General features: G+C 40.0%; 1 protein-coding gene across 1 annotated transcript; it reads right to left on the bottom strand.

The window, feature by feature from the left end:
- Nucleotides 1–3316: 3316 nt before the first annotated feature.
- HSP90B1 (heat shock protein 90 beta family member 1) lies at nt 3317–21095 on the bottom strand. The gene is made up of 18 exons (XM_037996616.2): nt 20915–21095; nt 19858–19960; nt 19068–19209; nt 18415–18531; nt 17069–17400; nt 13526–13637; nt 12862–12981; nt 11680–11796; nt 9780–9917; nt 9621–9698; nt 9427–9492; nt 8502–8771; nt 7977–8222; nt 7411–7547; nt 4600–4678; nt 4355–4510; nt 3869–3991; nt 3317–3612 (listed from the first exon to the last, which is right to left on the bottom strand). The coding sequence occupies exons 1-18, from the start codon at nt 20961–20963 to the stop codon at nt 3583–3585; spliced, it is 2415 nt and encodes an 804-aa protein (XP_037852544.1). The 5' UTR covers nt 20964–21095; the 3' UTR covers nt 3317–3582.
- Nucleotides 21096–21649: the final 554 nt, after the last annotated feature.

Below are 21649 nucleotides of genomic sequence, written 5' to 3'. Positions count from 1 at the left end.
TGAACTACTTTCATTAATTGAATTTGCTAAGTGGAGTTATTTCTCATTGCTAAACTATTTTCAAATTCTAGATCTCTGCTAACTTTAGTAAATGAACACCAAAGTGGTGAGCTTTGATAATGCATTTTGTGGATACAAAATCATCGCCTCATCACTTTCTAGAATGAAAGGCTGGGGGCATTGCTCACCTTTTGCGTGAAGAAAAGACCCATCCCTTAGGGCCAGTTTGTGCTTAAGGGGAGGACAGACCATCGCTCAGTGGACCATGTGAATGAATGGATGCAGCGGATGCTTTAGAAGTACCGCATACCTTCCTTTTACAGGTACAGAGTAGGTGGCCTGGCTACTGAGGGAAAGAGTCATGATTTGAATCCGAGTCTCCTGTAAGACAATGACTTCATGAAGGTGAAAAATCAGTTTTATGGTTATTAAAATAAAAAATTAACCTCAGGTCAGGTAAAAATGCCATCTTTATTTCATTAAGTGCTGGTTCTAAGTGACTTCCAATAAGATACATTTTCTTCCTGTTTTGAAGTTGATCCCTATTGTGAAAAATATACATTGTAGTGGTCATGGAAATGCGCCATCCAGACTCCCTAAGGAAGCTTGTTGCCCTAGCATCAAGCATGCCAGCAGCTTTCAATGGTCAGCTTCTGGAAGGATTGCCTCAGCTATGGTGGCCTTGTTCAAAGCCATGCCTCCTGAAGGGGCCCAAATCCAATGACTGTTGGAAGTGAGAATAGAAAGCCCTGGCCACTTCAGCACATGAGTGGTGGGCAACTCTGATGGGCCCACCACAACTCCCTGTGGGGTTTATGGACACTGTCTTTGGATCTGCGTTGCAGCTCGACTTCTCCCTCAGCTCGGTCCCGTTTCCTTTCTCAGGTGTTGATCAAAGGGTGCGCTTTCACAGACCCTCTGCTAGACTGCACCTCAGTGTTTCTTGGAGAACCAAATCTGTAACATATATGCATTAAAAATTAAAAGCAGTACTATATTATCCCCTAATAATGATGGTTTTTAACTTAAAAGGCTGAGATAGACCAGTTGCAACCTGTTTGGTAATTAAATTAGGCCAGTTAAACAGTTTTTGTGCAAGATAGGTATGATTGAGCTATTTATTTTTATCAAAAACTGAAGGAGTATGATGCTTTCCTGCTAGGAACAACAGAAATTTAGTAATTGTAGGATTCCGAGGAGCAAAAGTGTCAGATATCACTAATTCAATGTGATCTGATGGCTTTGATTTCTACAAGTATATCATAGCAGTATTAACAATGGTAATGCATAGTGGCCCCAAAATGGGAAACATTACAAGTAGCAATTAATATAAGCCTGTATCATAAAAGGAAGCTATATATACCTTAATTACAGCATGTTTCTGTAACTGAGCTGCCATTCTACTATAAAGGAAAAAGCAGGGTGGTTTTCAGAAGACGTATACTCAAGTAGGGAAACTGGTAATAATAATTGCAAACTAATTCAAGAAAAATACCTTAAGGTAGGGGGTGGGGAAGCATGAACAGAAAAATAAGTCCATAGAGGAGTACTAGATTATCAGAAAAACTGTGAAGTCTCTAATGAAACTTTGTAGCACATAAATTAATTCCTGCAAAATTTTCTAATACACACATGATCCTTGAATATACAGCTAAGACATCTCTCTAGCCCACAGTAAAAACAACAAAAACTTAAGACTACCTTTTTAGTTGGCTCTAACAGACTAGTGAAATTAAAAATTGTTTCATAAACAAGAGTACATTTCAAAATATAGGTCAATGTGGATTTTCACTCAATGCCAATAGTTATCTCTGGTAGGATTATGGGTGATTTTTTTCAAAGACAGCATTTTTTTTTTTTTTAAGTTTAGATTTACAGAAAAACCAGTAGAATTTTTTAAGTTTAGATTTATAGAAAAATCAGTAGAGTTCCCATATATCCCACGCTGTTTGTATGAATGTTGTCATCTTAGGCTACCACGGTATGTCAGTTAAGAAACCAGTATTGGGGGCCGGGTGTGGTGGCCCAACACTTTGGGAGGCCAAGGTGGGCGGATCATTTGAGGTCAAGTTCAAGACCAGCCTGGCCAACATGGTGAAACCCCATCTCTACTAAAAATATAAAAATTAGCCAGGCGTGGTGGCGGGCGCCTATAATCCCAGCTACTCAGGAGGCTGAGGCAGGAGAATTGCTTGAATCCAGGAGGTAGAGGTTTCAGTGAGCCAAGATCGCGCCATTGCACTCCAGCCTGGGAGACAGTGACTCCATCTCAAAACAAAAAAAAAAACAGTATTAGTAAAATACTCTCAACTATACTCTAGACTCTAGACTTTAGATTTCACCAGCTTTTCCATTTAACACCCTTTTATTTCCAGGGTACCACACTGCATTTATTAATAGTTGTCATGTATCCTTAGTCTTCTGCCATCCATGATTACTTCTCAGCCTGTTTTTCTGAGGAAAATTTTCTGGAAATTTTGAAGAATACTGTTCACATATTCAAAATATGTCTGTTTTTCTCATTAGATTGAGATTGCAGTACACTTCACATCCTATCAGAGATGGTATTAACATCACTGATGGTATTAACATCACTGATGGTATTAACATTGATCACTTGGTTAAGTCTGCCAGGTTTCTCCACTGCAAAGTTACTTTTTCCCTTTCCTATACTGTTTTTTAGGAGTCACTTAATCTAGCCCACATTCAAAAAGGAGAGGAAGATTAAGCTCCACCCCATGAAAGGGGGAGTATCTACATACATTTGGAAATCTTTAAGGAAATTCTGTCTTCTCCCTGTGGGAGACTTTTCGAAGTCTGGTTTTTCAACAGTCTCAAGCTAAGTTCAAATAATCCTCTTGCCTCAGCTTCCTCAGGAGCTGGGTGGGACCACAGGTGTGTGTCACCATGACTGGCTCAACCTTTGTTTTTTTTTTAAATCTTTTCTTGGGAGGCAGAGGTGGGTGGATCACAAGGTCAGGAGTTCAAGACCAGCCTGGCCAAGATGGTGAAACCCTGTCTCTACTGAAAATACAAAAAATTAGCTAGGAATGGTGGCGGGCACCTGTAATCCCAGCTACTCGGAAGGCTGAGGCAGAGAATTGCTTGAACCCAGAAGGTTGCAGTGAGCAGAGATGCTGCCATTGCACTCCAGCCTGGGCAAGAGTGAGACTCGGTCTCAAAAAAAGTAAAAAATAAATCTTTTCTTCATAAGCCTGAGTTACTTCTCTAAGAAAAGAACCCAAGACACATGATTAAAAAAAAAAAACTCAGCCAAGTATTAGGTAGTTCTCTGCAAGACAGTCAAGACACTGAGTATTTGGGATCTTTTTTATTTTTATACACATGACAAGATTTTACATCAAGAATAGTCAGTTAAATAGTACAAATTTACATTCATGAGGAATGTTAAAAAAAATTCAACTAAAAAACCCACTTCTTCCTGTGACCCAAAATCCCACATTTTACAGTGCAGGGGAGAAGGGGATTGGTGGGGGGCATCCAAAACAAGTCTCTCCCAGAAGAAATGACGTCAATTTCACATTCCCTCTCCACACAGGATCCAAATGGTGAGAGGATAATTTACAATTCATCTTTTTCAGCTGTAGATTCCTGTTAAAAAAAAAAAAAAACCGGAAGATATTAAAAGTTAGCAGAAAAAAAAACCTAGCTGACAGAAGGTTTGTGCATGAAACAGTTTAAATGCTAGTCTGACTTCTATAAGTTACACAGTCCTAACTTTGCCAGAACTGAAACTCTGTCTTAACTTTGCCAGAACTAAAACTCTGTCTTAACTTTGCCAGAACTAAAACTCTGTCTTAACTTTGCCAGAACTGAAAATGCAAGTCACATTCTTGATTTGCTCTACCTTTGCTGTTTCTTGTTCTTCTTCATCTGTTCCCACATCCATTTCTTCGTCTTCGTCTTGCTCTGTGTCTTCTGTTGTGTCTTCTGTTGTCTCTTCAGGTTCTTCTTCGGGCTCGTCTTCCACCTAAACACAACGTTTATGGGCCCATTAATGCCTTGGATTTATTTCCACTTTGCTCATTTAAATGTATAAAATCATAATTAATGCCACTTCTGTTTATTCAGAACCACAGAGTAAATCCTCTAACTAAATGAACAGCCAAGCTAACAAAAGGAGGCAGGCAAAAAGGAAAGAGGACATAAAAGGAGGACTTAGTTCCTAGTGCAGTGCCTGACACTACAGGGATTCAAACATTCAATAAAATTCTTTCAAAAGGTAGAAATTAGGCAAATATCTCAAAGCTACATCCCTCAATCATTACAGGCCTATTCCGAAAGAGCAGAAACAAAGCCAGCCAGCCTCTGTGGGAAGGTTGGGGATACAAACCTTTGCATCAGGGTCAATGTTCAAACTGAGGCGAAGCATTCTTTCTATTCTATCTCCATATGCTTTAGTGTCTGGTAGAAGATATCCTGACCGAAGCGTTGCTGTTTCAAACAAAACCACAGCAAGATCCAAAACTGTTTTATCATCTTCATCTTCCTGAGATGCAAGAAGATGCACTAGATTAATATTGAAAAATACAAAGTATTCATATTAAAAGACAAGCAAGAGGACTACTGTAATACTACCTTAATTCGTCGAAGCATGTCTCTGATCAGCGGGTGTCTGGGATTAATTTCAAATGTTTTCTTCTGACTCGCATAGTAACTGTTAAGAGATAAAAATGAACATTAACAAAACATATCCAATTTTAGGGTTCATACATTTCCCTTATTCTTTCATAATTACAGAGGACAACTCTTGGTAAAAAAATCAAAATGTACTATTGACACCTGAACACCACAGGTTTGAACTTATATGCTATTTTCTTTCCAATACATATAGTCCACCCTCTGTATGTGCAGGTTCAGCAACCAAACTCGGAGAGAAAATACAATATTCTTGGGATGTGGAATCTGCACACACACAGCTCCAACTCTTCATATACACAGGTTCCACAGGGCAGACTGGGGGACTAGAATATGTGTGGATTTTGGTAGGGGTCCTAGAACCAATCCCTCTCCTATACCTAGGGATGACTGTACTTTTCCAGTCCACTTTATCTGCGGAGTCAACCAACCTCGGATTGAAAATATTAGAAAGTGCAAAACAAGAAAAAAATAAAAAACCCGATGTAGTATAATAGCTATTTATATAGCACTTACATTGCATTGGGTATTAAAAGTAATCTACAGATTAAAGTACATGGCAAGATGTGCGTAGGTTATATGCAAATACGACATGACTTTATATAAGGGACTTGACTCTGGATTTTGGTATCCATGGGATGTCCTGGAACCAACACCCCATGGACACAAAGGGATGACTGCACTGTTTCCTTATTTAGTTTTTATAGAGACAGGGTTATCACTATATTGCACAGGCTGGTCTTGAACTCTTGGCCTCAAGTGATCCTCTCACCTCAGCCTCCCAAAGTGTTGGGATTATACACGTGAGTCACGTGCCCAGCCTGTATTGCTCCCTTTTAACAGGGAAGCAGGGCAGGGAGCAAGTGGACATGGTTAGATGAAAAATGAAATGAACTACTTTATTTACTGATGAGTCCCAAGTACCTGGAGCACTGCTGAACAGATGAACTGATTTAATGTCCTGTTTGTTCCCTCTTATTCTTACTACCATAATTATAGCTCTGCCTCCCTGAGTTCAGAAAAATCTATGCAGCTTCTGGATGCTGCTCCAATAATAATACCTTCTCCACGATGCCTTCACTAATATGATTCCAAGAAAAATTAACTTCTTTTATCTGAACTCAGTTCCAAATGCATTTTGAATATACGTTCAAAATCCTTAGCATTTTACTGTTGATTGTGATTATGCTGTCTTCTCTAGTTTACAGCTCTGAGGACCGGGAGGAACCACATCTATCCCTATCCTGGTGTACCCATTATCTATGTAGGGCTCAGATTATGACTTGTCTTTTTTTTTTTTTTTAAATAAAAAAGAGACAGAGTCTGGCTATGTTACCCAGGCTAGAGCTAGAGTGCACTGCCATTACAGCACACTACAGCCTTGAACTCCCGGGATCAACTGATCCTCTTGCATCAGCCTCCTGAGTAGCTGGGACAACAGGAGTGAGTCACCATGCCTGGCTTTGATTTGTCATTTTCACTAGTCTAAATGTTCCAAAAGACAGAAGTTATGTCTACCTGTGACCATCAGTGCATGGACATAGTAATAAGTGTTCATGTTTGTTGAATGAAAGGTAACTTCCTGTTAATTAATCATTTCCTGAAATAGGTAGACATGTTTTAAATGGTCCTTGTACTATTGCAATGGGATATCAGATAAACAGAACACTATTCTCTGCATGAAATTTATAGTTAAGAGATAAGACATATATGGAATTTTAGAATTGTGACAAAAATGGAGACTACCTTTTTGAGAAAAGGTTTTAAGAAGAAGAATCCTGGCCAGGTGCAGTGGCCCATGCCTGTAATCCCAGCACTTTGTGAGGCCTAAGAGGGTGGATCACAAGGTCAGGAGTTCAAGACCAGCCTGGCCAACATGGTGAAACTCTGTCTCTACTAAAAATATAAAAATTAGCGGGTGTGCTGGCAGGCGCCTGTAATCCCAGCTACTCGGAAGGCTGACAGGAGAATTACTTGAACCCAGGAGGCAGAGGTTGCAGTGAGTAGAGATCGCGCCACTGCACTCTAGCGTGGGTGACAGAGCAAGACTCCGTCTCGGCGGGGGAGGGAGGAAAGAATCCTTCAGCTAGGCCTTGGGAAAAAAGGATGATGACTAGATAGCATTTCAGAAACATACTCCAGGTGAAACAAGAGAGAATAAAAGCAGGGAAGAAGTCATTTTCAAGGTCATTGCTGTGACATTAAAACATAAACATGAAATATTTATTGAAAATAAAGAGTACCAAAGACTCACTATACCTCTAGGTACAGGCCCTTGAGTTCAAATACTGTTAATTCACAGGTCCTCTACCATTTACTCTATGAGGCATTCTATCTGGGTACCCATAATTTAACGCTTGGAGGTGTGGGGGACGTGATTTGAAATGGACTTAACTCACTTGAGGAATGTTGTCATTAACCTCATGTGCAGCTATTACATTTAAAAATGTAAAATAAATTCAGATATTAGGCTAAGCATATAATCCAATGTAAAAGTAAAGACAATATGCATAACACATTAAGAAAATTCCCATTTACATATCGAATACAATAAAATCATAAAATCATGAGTTAAAGACCTTTTCTTAATCGAATGTAGGAGAAATTCCTTCGTAAACTTGTCTACCTGATACTAGACAGTGGCAGACATTTAAGGCAATTTTACTCTTTGTATTGAAGATGGTATTGTCTCCAAAAGGAAGACTGGGTAAGAGCCAACACCCTGGCAGGGACTTTCCTGAGGATGCTTACTTTGTAGAGATGTCCTTGCCTGTTTGGTACGCTTGTGCTTTCATGATTCTCTCCATGTTGCCAGACCATCCATACTGGCTGGCCACCAAAGCACATGGAGATTCTGTCAGGCGCTGAGACACCACAGCCTTTTCAATCTTAGGAAAAGAAATCAAGTCATATAAATTAATATCAACAGGTAAGGTCATTCAGCAATTTTATTTCAACTTTCTAAGACTATCGCTTAAGATCATAAACACAGAAGCAGGTCATAAAAATAGCTTTTCTTAAGGCTTAGGAGAATTTGTAGGGGCACTTACTTGATAATCTGAATTTTTTAGTCAGAAGTTTAAATATCAGCTTTTAAAAACATAAAACTTAATTTGTAACAACTTAAGTTATTAACAAAGCAATATTAAACTACTGTGGAAAGTTTTAAGCTTTCTCCCAATAATTTAACTATATTAATTAAATTTTTACCATTCTAATGGTTACAAAGTAACCAGCTGCAGCTTAATTTGTTGACAAAATAACTTTCTCTTAAATGCAGACACTAATATTTCCACAAATTGTAATTTCCACAATACCTTGTCCTTAAGGGCTTTATCTTTCATCCAATTCAGCAGAGGCTCAAATTCTTTCTCAACTGCTTCACGACTCTCCTTAGTTTTTTCACTTTCATCAAACTTCACTCCTTCCTTGGCAACATTCTGGAACCTCTTCCCATCAAATTCAGGAAGGGCCTGAATGCAGTATTCATCCACAGGTTCTGTGAGGTAAATAACTTCATAGCCCTTTTTCAGAAGTCGCTCAACAAATGGAGAAGATTCAGCCTACAAAATTAAGAGAAGTCACAGAGTTTTCCAAGTCTGGCCCTGGTGTATTTGTTTATCCTAGCAGCTGCTATGTTTATACATTATTAAAATCCCATTTTACAGGTGAAGAATTAAGAGGTTCAGAGAATATAAACAATCTTCCTGCCAGTGACTGACCAGGGCTTATAACTACTCCAGTTACACAATTAAGTTTTCCTTCTCTCCCCCTCAAGAGTTGGCTGTAAATCCCTAGCTACATTCCAGAATGGCTGACAACGCTTAAAGAGTTCATCTCACCTCTTTTCTGCTGGACCCAGCCATGAAGTAGATTTTGTCTTGTTTTTCCTTCATTCTTTCTACATATTGGTCTAGGCTAGTAATGTCAGTTGGATGATGAGAAGACTGGAACCTAAGAAGTTTAGCAAGACGTGTTCGATTCGAGTGGTCTTCAATCACACCAAGCTTGATGTTGGTACCAAATTCTTTCCAAAAAGTATCATTGTATTTATCATCAGCAATCTTCTTGATCATGTCCAGCGTTTTACGAACAAGCTTCTTCCTAATTACCTAAACACAATGAAAGAATAACTGATTAGAGAAGTTAATCTCAAACTTTTGAGAATGTAAGGTACCCAGGGAGGAGTGTGAAAGACACAAAGATGATATCGTTATTGCCATTTATTGAGGGGCAGGAAATGGTGAAGCACTCCTATGCATTCAGACTGGGCTGAAACTCAGCTGTCTGTGCAAACAGCCACAAGATTGCCTTAATGTTGACATTCTAACCTTAGGACTCACTGATATTCTCTCTCTCTAGGATCTAAATGAAGTGAACAAATATGCTACTTTCAAATACTTTTAAAAACTGAAGAGTCTTCTAATTGTGGAAGTATTGGAGGGGAAGGGTTTAATGAAAGGCTTGATAAAGAGGTGGTTATGTGATCAAGTCTGGATGACAAAATGTTAATCCTGGACCAGGCAGTGGGCCTATATGGGTGTTCACTGTACAATTCTTTAATTTTTTCTAGATGTTTGAAACTTTGTTATTAAATGTTGGGAGAAAAAGAATCAGATTCTTAGGATCTGATAAGCCCAGAATGAAAGGAAGTTCATCTGAAGAATCACGGACCAGACCCAAAATGTGGTTACTCCACAAATGGAGTCTGTTCTCCGAACCCCAATCAAACAGCCAAGTGGACAGTTTCTTCCTAGAGACATTTACCTTAAGCAGTTTATGTTGCTGAAGAGTCTCGCGGGAAACATTCAAGGGCAGATCATCTGAGTCCACCTTCAGATGGCAAAAGAAAGTTCAGTGAGCAATAAAACCACTGGAAGAAAGCAAAGCCAAACACACACTCTACACTGCCAGACCCCTGGCACAACAATCACCCCTTCTCCCAAACTTCAGATACTTACCACACCCTTGACAAAATTAAGGTACTTAGGCATCATATCATGGAAGTCGTCTGTGATGAATACACGGCGCACATAGAGCTAAAGAGACCACAAAAAAGTCACTTTCTGGAAATTAAACTTTCACATTTTAAACACAGTATGTACTACTTAAAAACTCACCTTAATGTAATCACTCTTTTTAGATCCATATTCGTCAAACAGACCACGTGGAGCAGATGTGGGTACAAATAAAATTGATTTGAAGGTAACTTCCCCTTCAGCGGTAAAGTGAATGTAAGCCATGGGGTCATCACTTTCCTGTGGAAAGGTGGTATCTTAGTCATTCAAATGACACAGTAGAAAAGCAGTGCAAGAACTAAGCAATGTACTATGTGGTACACATTCAGTTTAGCAGTTAACTAACAAAAAATTTCCCTTAACTGTGAGGGGAAAAAAAAAAAGAGAAAGAAAAGGGTGGAATGAAGAAATGACTAGGATTACAATTCTAATTCACTAGATACGGTTGTTTTGATGATGATTGTCAATAACATTATTTCCTAAACTTGCGGAAGGATGGATAAGTTTATGTTTCTTATGTATGAGAGAAATGAATAGGAAAACCACCACCCTGCCTAAATGACAAAATTATATACAACACTTCAGTGTGCCCTTGAACTACAGTAAGTACTCAAGAACATGTTTCTTCCATGGAACTTAGCTCTAGTAGTGCTACAAAGATATATGTAAATACCTGTAAAACAAAGTCAGAAATTCTCTTGATCTGCATTATCTATTACTATACCACATAAATGGCTATTAAGCACTGAAATGTAGCTAGTTCAAATTCAGATGTGCTGTTAAGTGTAAAATACATTTTGAAGGCACAGTACAAAGTTTAAAAAGGATGTAAAATGTCTCATTATTAGTTTGTATATTGATTATGTGTTGAAATACTACTATTTGGAGTACGCTGGGTTAAATAAATTATACTATTAACATTTCATGGTTCCTTTTTTTGTATGGCTTCTAAAAAATTTAAAATCATGTGTGGCTCACATTAATTATATTTCTAATACAGCTGCCTTATATAAAGTAAGTTTATAGACTCTAGGACTTTAGAGTTTATGGAAATCGAAGGCAGAACTGACAGTGTTTTAAAGAGTTGAAATTTAAAGGATATGGGATAGAGAAAAGAACAAATACAGACACAGAATATTAGGTTTTATTTAGCTATGGTTAAGTCCACTAGAGCATTCTACTACTTGTACCAAATGCTGCTGGGGAAACTTTAACTTGAAACAACCTTTATCAATGCTAGTTTTACATTCTTAAGAGTTACAAGAAGGGATCAGTAAAAGGAAAAAAAAAAAAACAACCAGGCAAGGAAACATAAATTTGGTAATTATTCCTAGGCATAGGATCTCACAATAAGTGTTTGATGTCATAAGCAAGCTCTTTAAAGATTATATTAAAAGCCACTTAACAACATGATTTCATGTTTTACGGGTTTGGTGGTGGAAATCACACATCTACCTGTGTAGGTGGTTCTTAATCTTTTTTTGTCACACAAAACCCTTGGCAAGCTGGTGAAGCCTACAGATGCCTTCTCGAAATAATTTTTTTTTAAAAAACCACGTATTACAAAATACACAGCAATAAAAAGGAAACCAATTGTGTTTAAACAGCCATAAAACTGTTTCAAACATTCTTGATTTTGTAATGTTTCACTATTACATTAACCAAGAGCTAGGATGAATTTTAGTAACTGCAGCAATTTTGAAGTAGTGATGAGCATAATAATTCAACTTAAGTAAAAATGGTGTGTTCTGGAAACCAATTACTCTCAAAGACCATCTCTACTGATATATCAATCTCAAAGGTTCATAAATGTGATTTTACTTACGAGTAAGTCAATAAACCAGAAGCAGACGTATTATAGTTGGCCTAAAGGTCTTTTTTTGAATTTTCTCTCTGGGAAAAAATGGGAATGGACCATCTCATATTCAATGGTCACATACCATACACAATTAAACTAATAGGGAGATTCATTAATAACCAGAAGCTAGGGAATTATATTTACCTTTGAAAATGATTTGTAGAAAGCTTTGTATTCATCTTCTTCTACTTCTTTTGATGGTCTCTGCCATATTGGTTTGATATCATTCATAAGTTCCCAGTCCCAGACAGTTTTTTCAACCTGAAGTTATTATAGTATTTGATTAGTCTCTCTTAGCAGTCACCAAGGTTATCCGAGCAGTAACCATGGCTTCAGTAGATTTCAAAAGACTATGTAAAGCACCAGAGGCCCGGTGTGGTGGCTCACGCCTGTAATCCTAGCACTTTGGGAGGCTAGGGGAGGAGAACTATTTGAGCCTAGGAGTTCAAGACCAGTCCAGGCAACATAGCAAGACCTCCATCTCTACAAAAAACTTTAAAAAATTAGCCAGTCATGGTGGTGTGTCTGTTGGTGGCATGTGTCTGTGGGCCTACCTAGTTGGGAGGCTGAGGTGAAAGGACTGCTTAAGCCTAGGAGTTCAAGGGTGAATGAAGGGAGCTACGATCATGCCACTACACTCCAGCCGGAGTGGCAGAGACTCTGTCTCCAGATTAAAGAAAAAAAAAAAACAACTCACCAAAGGATACCTGTTATCTGGGAAGGTTTCTGCCAACTGTATCAAAAGCAAAGTATTTTTCTCAATATTTAATTCAAAAAGATAATTGCTAATTGATGAAAAGCCAATTAAGGTTTTTTATTGTTATTTTTAACTAGCAAAAATGTTTCTTGAAAATATTTGTTTTGAGGTTAGAAGGAAATACATATTACATATTCCTATTTCATGACTTAAAGAAATCCAACATTTTACAAAATATTTCTCAACCACCATGACCAATACTTCTTACTCTGCTACCTAAGCAAGCCAGAGAACCATTTTTATAGTTAATCCCTACATGATAAAAAGACAAAAGAGGACTCAGAAAGCTTTTTAAGATTTTAAAATTCCAAACATATAAGTCACCAGTCCCAGGCAATATATAAAAGTCAGAAAATTATTGATAAAAATGACCTGGGTTTGATACTTAAAACTTTCTACAGGACAATGTACTCAACATACAAACAAAGGTCTTATTTTAAAAGCTGGCTCCATGGACTTAGCACTGGAACTGAAGCTGACTTCAAATCAGCCAGTGCATACTTGGGTTTTCCTGGTTTTGCGTATACATGTTAAACGGTATCTTATGCAGGGAGATGAACCAGACTTACTTTTTTAGTTTTTGGTTTCTTTTCTTCTTCTTCTTCCTCTACTGCAGCTTCATCATCAGATTCTTCTTTCTCTTCTTTTGCTGCTTCTTCTTCCTCCATGGGCTCCTCAACAGTTTCAGTCTGTTGAAATAAAAGAAGAATTATGGTTAAATCCATTTGTTTAACAATTCTGATTTTGTCTACAGAAATATGACATAACATTACAGCTCAAAAAAATAGGTTTTTGCAAGAAAACCCTGAGAGTATCCTTAACATTATAATAGACCACATTTTGCCTTCATTTTTTTTTTTTTTTTTTTTTTTGGGAGACAGAGTCTTGCTTTGCTGCCCAGGTTGGAGTACAGTGGGGCAACCTCGGCTCACTGCAACCTCCGTCTCCCAGGTTCAAACAATTCTCTTGCCTCAGCCTCCTGAGTAGCTGGGATTACGGGCATGTGCTACCACACACCCAGCTAATTTTTTTGTATTTTTAGTAGAAACAAGGTTTCACCATGTTGGCCAGGCTGGTCTCAAACTCCTGACCTCAGGTGATCCACCTGTCTCGGCCTCCTGCTGGGATTACAAGCATGAGCCACCGCGCCAGCCCGCCTTCATTCTTTTAGTGTTGAATATTTAAACACGTGCCAAGGTAATACATAGAAGTTTTTAGTCAATATAGATTTACCTTGCTGCTCCATACATAAATAGGAAAGTTTATGAACTGTGAATATTTTTTGACGAGATTTTTAATTGTATCCAATTCAAGGTAATCAGATGCTTCTTCTTTTAAGACAAGGCTGCAAGAAAAATTTGATGTTTAGGGACACCTAACATTTAGAAGATCCAATTATAAATTCATCTAAATATCATGGTAATAGCCAGCAGTTCAGTGTAATCCAAGATGTCCTAATTATTCGTGTTAACTCTCCATCACCAACAAGGGTTTGTGAGCTAAAATGTAACACATATACAGTAAAGAGAAGAATCTCCTCTACATTACCTCAAGTGGAGAATAACATTAGTTTTAAGTAGAAAATTAAAATATCCTCAACCTTCTGAATAGATTGTTTGTTTACATTTCTCAAGGTGAGAAAGCACTGAAATATTCTGGAGAAAAATGGAGTCATGCACTCTCATAGCTCTTACTGTTATTCTAGAAACCTAATGAATATTGTAGATAACTATTCCTAATTAATGAAAACATTTTCCTTAGAAAAGCTAGCAAATTAATCTGGATTATTTATATTTATATCTGCACTATTCAAAATGGTAGCCACTGGGCACATGTGACTTATTTTAAAAAAATGTACAGTTCAGTTCCAGTTACGCTGCCACATTCCAAGTACTCAACAGTCACATGTGGCTAGTGGTTGCCAAAATGGAAAGTGCAGATATAGAACATTTCTGCTATTACATAAAATTCTACCGGGCAGTGTGGGGATTACAGGTGTGAGCCACTGTGCCCAGCCTAGAACCCACTCAGTAAGTAGTCAGTCCATATCTTGATACTTGTGTTGCCAATTAAGTATGGAAATGGTCTATCTGTGGTTCCCTCCCTGTCTCAAAAGGCTCATTAGTTTAGTGGTACCTGGCCAGTAAGTAGCCATGATATGACAACAAAGCCTAGTGAGTGACTAGGCCGCTGGTCTCAGAGCACATGTTCTAGTGATTTGGGGATGAAGAGTTCAGTTTTGGATGCAAGTAGAAGCTGCTGGTTAGATATCTTAGGTAGAATCATTTAAAAGGCAATTAAACACATGAACACGGAGCCCAGGAGTGAGACCTAGACAAGGGGTTGGCAAGCTATAGCTGTATAACTGGCACCCACTAGAAATTTTATTGGGACAATTTTTTTTTTTTTTTTTTGGACCTCTGTCACCCAGGCATGATGATGGCTCACTGCAGCCTTGACCTCCTAGGCTCAGCTCAAGCAATCCTCCTACCTCAGCCTCCTGAGTAGCTGGGACTACAGGCATGCACCACCATGCCCAGCTAATTTTTGTATTTATTTTTTTGTGTGTGGAGATGGGATCCTACTATGTTGTCCTGTCCAGGCTGACCTCAAACTCCTGGGTTCAAGTGATCCTCCCACCTCAGCCTCCCAATGTGTTGGGATTATAGAGATGAGCTGGGACACATCCTTATGTACTGTCTATGCCTACTTTCAAGCTAAACAGAGTTGGGACATGTGACAGACCATATAGCTCACAAACTAAAAATATCTACTACTAGCTGGCTCTTTCTTTTTTTTGTTGCTTTTTCTTTAATCTTTTTTTCTACTAGCTGGCTCTTTCTCTTTTTTTGTTGTTTTTTCTTTAATCTTTTTTTCTACTAGCTGGCTCTTGTAAGAAAAAGTTTGCTGACTCCTGATCTAGACTAAGAATATAAATTTGAGAACTGGAGATGGAACCTGAGGCCGTGGCAGTGGATAAGACTACATTAAGGATCATATGGACAACGAGAAAAGGGCTGAAACTTAACTTGGAGAAAATGTATGTCAACATTTAAGAAGTGGGCAAAGGAAATTTTTAAAAAGATATGCATGGTCATGGAAACTAGGTATTGGATAGGTTGTTACCAGCCATCTTACCTGCATGGAACTGCACTGTTTAACCTCACTTATTCATACAAATGGCTGCCAATTAAGTATTAGGCTTTGGGAATGGAGCTTTCAACAAAATGTTTGCCTTCATGGAACTTATATCCAGATAATTTCACCTGTTTCTTAGTAACCTGACATTAACACCTCTTGGGACATCACTGTCTATTTTTCTTTAGGAATGATTTCCCTATCCTTCTCCAACACCTAGCAGTGCTTAAAAAGAGAGGGCACTGGGGCATAACTCTTAGTGATGCCTCCAAATGAGACCTGGAGATATCAATGTTAGTGACAAAGGCAGGGAAAGGTAAATTGGGAACACAAGTTACAAAAGTACTAAAATGCAGTCATCTAGTTAGTCTTCATTAAAAGAAATCTGCTGCAGTAAAAACAGGAAATGTTACTTTCTAGGATGAAGAAAGTTGGTCACAATGATAAGCATGTGCTTCTTTCCCTTAATGTTAAGAAAATTTAAAACTGAATTAAGAAAAAAAAATAGAAGCTGTAGGCACATTCGGTTACTCACTTAGCAGGAGCTGGCAAGCCAACTGACCTCTGAAATAGAATTTCCTCATCTCCAAGATGGTAAAATTTTAAAAAGGCAAAAAGCTGCCCTGTCTACATCACAGTGCTACAAGCAAGGAGAGCTACTGTACGACACTGGCTCTGTCTTAACTATACAAACAACAGTTATTGGCTTAAGAGGGATCTTAATTCAAATTTAAAAACTTGTAACTATCCTTAAGTGACACATTTTACTCCACAGCTTTCACAACTTTCACGAACTTTCTTTAAGCCTTTTATCTCTACAAGGCAGCCCCAGCCCTGGTTGCTATCACTCATCCTATTTTCAATGGTCCCCCAAAGAGTCTCCCCCTTGTCCACTCCTTGCGTCCTCCACAACACCTTGAGAATCTTAAAAAGTTCATCACATTCTGGCTAGGGATGGTGGCTCACGCCTGTAATCCCAGCACTTTGGGAGGCCAAGGCGGGTGGATCATGTGAGGTCGGGAGTTTGAGACCAGCCTGACCAACATGGAGAAACCCCATCTCTACTAAAAATACAAAATTAGCAGGGCGTGGTGGCGCATGCCTGTAATCCCAGCTACTCGGGAGGCTGAGGCAGGAGAATCGCTGGAACCCGGGAAGCAGAGGTTGCAGTGAGCCGAGATCGTGCCATTGCACTCCAGCCTGGGCAAAAAGAGCGAGACTTCATCTCAAAAATAAATAAATAAAAGTTCATCACTTTCCATCCATAACTGCCACCGAGAACTCTCTTCATCTAGTGAGCATGCCTTTATTCAGGATGCTCCACAGACAAACTACTCTTCTAACCTGGGAAACTGGCAAGCCGTGCCTCCTCTGTGGGTACCCAAGAAGCCTTCTCCCCTGGGGGAGCTGCTATTTCCTACTTTGTACCCTCCACGTACAACAGCAATCACAAACCTTTGTGCCTGGCCCTTTGCAGGTCCTCAAACATTTCTTCAAGTGATGGTAACCGTTCTGTTTCCTCATTTTATAGGCAGGAAAATTAAGGCCCAGAATAAGTAATTTGCTCAGAGAATAGAACTGGAGAGTCAAGATCCTCACCATGACTATTAATTCTTATTAGGAATCGGTTATACTCACGTAATTGTCGTTCCCCGTCCTAGAGTGTTTCCTCTTGGGTCAGCAATTACCGAAAATTCATTGGAGTCGGACTCCCAGATGTGCTGGGTATCGTTGTTGTGTTTTGATGTGACAATAACCTTATCTGCTACAAGGAAGGCGGAATAGAAACCAACACCAAACTGGCCAATCAATTCAGAAGTTGACTGGCCATCTTCCTGTGCTTCAGTCATCTTGTTTAAAAACTCGCTTGTTCCAGATTTGGCTATGGTACCAAGGTTCTTAACCAACTCTTCTCTGGTCATTCCTACACCGGTGTCTGTGACATGCAGCAGGTTCTTCTCCTTATCACACTAAAAGCAAGACAAGAACCAGATAGTTGTATTTAATATTTACATTACGCCAAGCAAATATTGAGGAACTAACCAGCTTTGGGTCCCATCAATTCCAATACAGAAAACTAAACTGAGATATTTTCCTCTACATAGTTTTTTATGGCCTTTTCTGAAAGTGTACATCTTAAAGTAATCTATGTATTTGAGAAAGTATTAATATCAAATGGACAGACTGGTTTAAATGTCAAGGGTTAGAGGCTGACCTAAATAAAACAAGTTACCTTTGAAGAAAAACAATTCAAGAAAAATAAAATTTTATGTCTTGCCTATTTCTTTAATAGAAAACAAAACAACTTGAATGATTCTTCTATTTGGAATCTGTGATGGATCATTAATATTCCTCACTCAATATTCCTGGCTGTCTGCCTTCCAGAAACCTAGGAGGATTCTACTTTCTCCATTTAAGAATGGCTAAGGCCATGTGACTAGTTCTGGCCAATGAGTTATAAATGGCCAATGAGTCGTAAATGAGAGCTCTACTTTCAGGCTGAGCCTTTAATTATAGTAGTATGAGACCCTCTAAGCTTGCTCTGCACCATGGCAACCGTCTACACACTACAGATGGCTGCCCACGCCTCTGTCCCAGCATGGGAATGAAGCAGAGCAAAGACCACAGGCAGACTGTGATCACTGATTTAAGCCAAGGGCTAGCAAACTTTTTCTGTAAAGGGCCACATAGTAATATTTTAGGCTATGGGAGACTTATGTTCTCTGTTAAAACAACTTGACTCTGCTGTTGAAACACAGAAGCAGTCACAGATAATAAACCAATGGGCATGGCTGCATTCCAATAAAACTACTTATAAAAACAAGTCAAGTCAGATTTAGCCATAGTTTGCTGACTTTCAAGCCACTGAGGCTTGGGGGTTTTTTGTCACTGCAATATAATCTAGCCTATCTTGACTGATAGGGATCTTCTACCTCTAAGGATTCCTTTTCCTTTAAAAGAAAGAAAAACTGCCTTACACTTACCTTAATTTTAACTGTTAGTTCCTCATTTCCAGAAAGAGCATTTTCATCAGTCAGTGATATTAGCCGTATCTTATCTAAAGCGTCGGAAGCATTTGAAATCAGTTCTCTCAGGAAAATCTAAATGGAAGCCAGAGGTAATACACTTAAGACTATCCTCAAGATACAATAAGATATTCAATTTTATGCCAAACCCATTTTATTTCTTCTCTGTACCTTATAAAAGCACTCTTTAAGGAATTAAGACTTCTTATGGTATAGGAGTGGCTTTATTCTTTTGATTAAAAAAAGGCATAGCTCCTTACACAAAGAACTGTGGCAACTATAAGGGATACATTAGCTGGTAAGGGTAGTAACACTACTCATCTGATAGTGATCTTCAGGTATGCAATGCAAGAAGTTTAATTTACGAGACTGCCCTTAGACTCACAACTATTATCAGGCCATGAACCTATTTAGAGGTAAAGGAAAAAGAAAATGTCTGACGCTCCCTTTCTTCCCAGATATCTAGTAACAATTCTTGGACATATTAAGTATATAAAGGTTGTTAGCTACTTACTCGGTTAGTACATTACTTTTGCAGTAAATTAAGCAAATTTAAGTAAACAAGTATGCCACCATATAGAGACAAAATATTCTAACCACATGTTGCTTACCTCTTTATTTTTATACAATGAATTGATGATAAGTTTCATCATTCTGTTAACTTCAGCTTGAAAGGCAAACTTTTCCGACTTCTCTCTAAGTTCTCTTATTTGTGATGCATTTAATCCATCCAACTGAATAGCTTCTTCCTCTCTAAGGAAATCAGTTAGATAAGCAAATATTGCATGGCTTAGTTCCCTTCAAAACTAGAGGAATTATGATGCGAGCACAGTGGCCTCTAAATATTGTCTTGGGGGTTAAAATGGAAACCCTTATAAAGTATTACTGATATACCATCTCATTATGTTAGCACAGCAGTAGGCTACCTTTAACATTGCACTGGAAATACCTGGTTCTTAAAATTGCCAGAAAAAACCCCCCCAAGTTTCCTCTACTAAAAAGCAAAGTCACACTCATTTATGCTCCACGGTGAGGACTTCAAAACTGTCAATAAATCCCAAGAGGCCAAATTTTAAAATATTGTTCAACTGACAGAAATCCCATTTTTAAACTACTCGGCGTACACAGTTAATGAATACAAATCCAACTGAAACTCTTTTCTAAAGTCTTACAAAGTTCGTGGTGCTAGTATTCTGCAATATAGTTTTCAAAGGAATTCACTCAGTTTTAATCACTCCCAGGGACAAGTTAGGAGGTATGTATGCACACAACTCACCAGGTATTTAAATACAGGGTGTTAGACTTTATCTGGACCTTTGGAGAAGAGATACATAAGAAGTGACCCTAACTCACAAGGTTCACAGGGCTTATCTGTATAGGTAAGTTCAAATGAACACAAACCTCTGTACTACTTCATCATCCGTCCTTGAGCCTTCTCTACTTTTACCCAGATCCTCTTCTACTGTACCATCCACATCAACTTCATCGTCAGCTCTGACCGACCCTGAAGATTTAACACGGGAACAGTCTTCAACATCGCACTTCTCCAAGGAGGATGATCAAATAGGGAAGGGTAGGGGTTGCAAAATTCAGCTGGTAAATAAGGGTGGAGGGGATGAAAGAGTGTATTCCCTGGTTTAAATACCCAAGGTAAAGCCAAGACAGCACATCTATTTAAGTTCTGATGTCGAGGTCCCCAGTAGATTCTGAAATACTGAGGTAGTCACCACTTCTGAACGGTGTGTCTCCGATCATTTATAAATAACGTTAACCAGACTGATACCAGGTCTCTTCTACAACCACACGTGTTGCGCGCAGGCCAAGGCCTCCCAACTGACCAAACCAAAACTTCGGCCTTCGTTATCACAGGTCAGAATGCAAATAGGATTTATGCAATCTCTGGCGAGAGGAACTGAAATTGAGCCCAGAGGCATGAGAAGGGGGCGAAATGTTAAGAACCGAGCTCCAGCAAAACCGAATCAAACACGCTGACACTGCCATTCCGCTGGCCCCAGGCCTCACGCTCCCAAGCCAGCATCTTCTTAAGAAAGGACACGCGCTTGCGAGGAGTCGGAGTGTGGGGAATTACGGGACGGGAAAGCTGGGATGGCCGAAGGTAGCGGTGGCCGAAAAAGTCCTCCGGGCGGGGAGGGGGGAGGGACTCTCACAGCTCCCGGGGGAGCCAGAGCCCCAGAGAGGCCCCACCCCGAGGTCGCTGAGACCTCCGGGCGAGATATTATTAGATCTGTAGGGGAGTTAGATGATTCTGCTCTCTTTTATTATTTCCAGAGGAGGAAGAGAATAAACGTAATCCCCTGGCCCTCTTTCGAGGAAAGGTGACGTCCCTTGGCCCACCGCAGGCCTCCGGATCCCCCCTCCCAGGTTCAACGCCCCCAGAACCTTCGAGAAGCGGCCGCGTGTGTAGAGGGGGGACGTCTGCTCCTCCAGGATCACTCACCGAAGGTCAGCAGGACGCAGCAGAGGCCCAGCACCCACAGGGCCCTCATGGCGTGCGGCCGGTGAGTCTCAAGTCCCTTTCGATCGCAGGAGCCGCCTCCACCCCCACCCCTAAGCTCGGATCCTCACACCTCCAGCCGCGCGGTCCGCCCACTACACCCCAAGCAGGTCGGGCCGCTTTTCACCCCCACTTCTCGAGGGCGGGGGACGGGAAACATGAACCCACCAATCGCGCCGCACCACGCACCCACGGCACCCAATGGGGATTCGTGGGGGGGACGGAAGTCCACCAATCGGAGCTGTCCAAGTGCGGTGACCGATGCCCGAAGCGTGGCTCCTTCCGATTGGTCAGGGTTTGCAGCTTTTCTCCAATCAAATGGCTCCGCGGGCCCCTCACACGTGGGACCGCCCCTTTGCTTGGGCGGCTGTGGCCTCTAAGGGCAACCGTCCAATGAATGTAAGCACAGAACACATCCATCTTTTTCGAGAGGTCGCGGCGGAACTACTTCCGGATCCTAGAGAGCGTTTATTCCGTGACCAGTGGAAACGGTAGCCATGGCAACGTGTTCTTCACCCTTTCCCATCTATATCTGGGGTTACGTTGGGAGTGATTCCAGCACGACTTTCGCGGCCAGCGTTCTCGTGTGGCGGCGCTTCTCGGAAAGGAGAAACACACGAGAGAGATTGAAAACCCCCTAGAACCCTTACAGATGGAGGTGGTGAGAAACTACAGCTC

This window comes from Chlorocebus sabaeus, chromosome 11 (assembly GCF_047675955.1).
Source record: "Chlorocebus sabaeus isolate Y175 chromosome 11, mChlSab1.0.hap1, whole genome shotgun sequence".
Lineage (NCBI taxonomy): Eukaryota > Metazoa > Chordata > Mammalia > Primates > Cercopithecidae > Chlorocebus > Chlorocebus sabaeus.
The sequence above is the reverse complement of the archived record's forward strand: the minus strand, read 5'-3'. Positions and strand labels throughout refer to the sequence as shown.

Excerpts from the sequence above, each read along its gene's own strand:
- HSP90B1 (XM_037996616.2), bottom strand. The coding sequence starts at position 20,963 with ATGAGGGCCCTGTGGGTGCTGGGCCTCTGCTGCGTCCTGCTGACCTTC. Across the intron at positions 18,532-19,067 it reads CATTGTATAAAAATAAAGAG|ATTTTCCTGAGAGAACTGAT; the intron begins GTAAGCAACATG and ends GCTTCCATTTAG. Across the intron at positions 11,797-12,861 it reads AGAAACCAAAAACTAAAAAA|GTTGAAAAAACTGTCTGGGA; the intron begins GTAAGTCTGGTT and ends TAATAACTTCAG.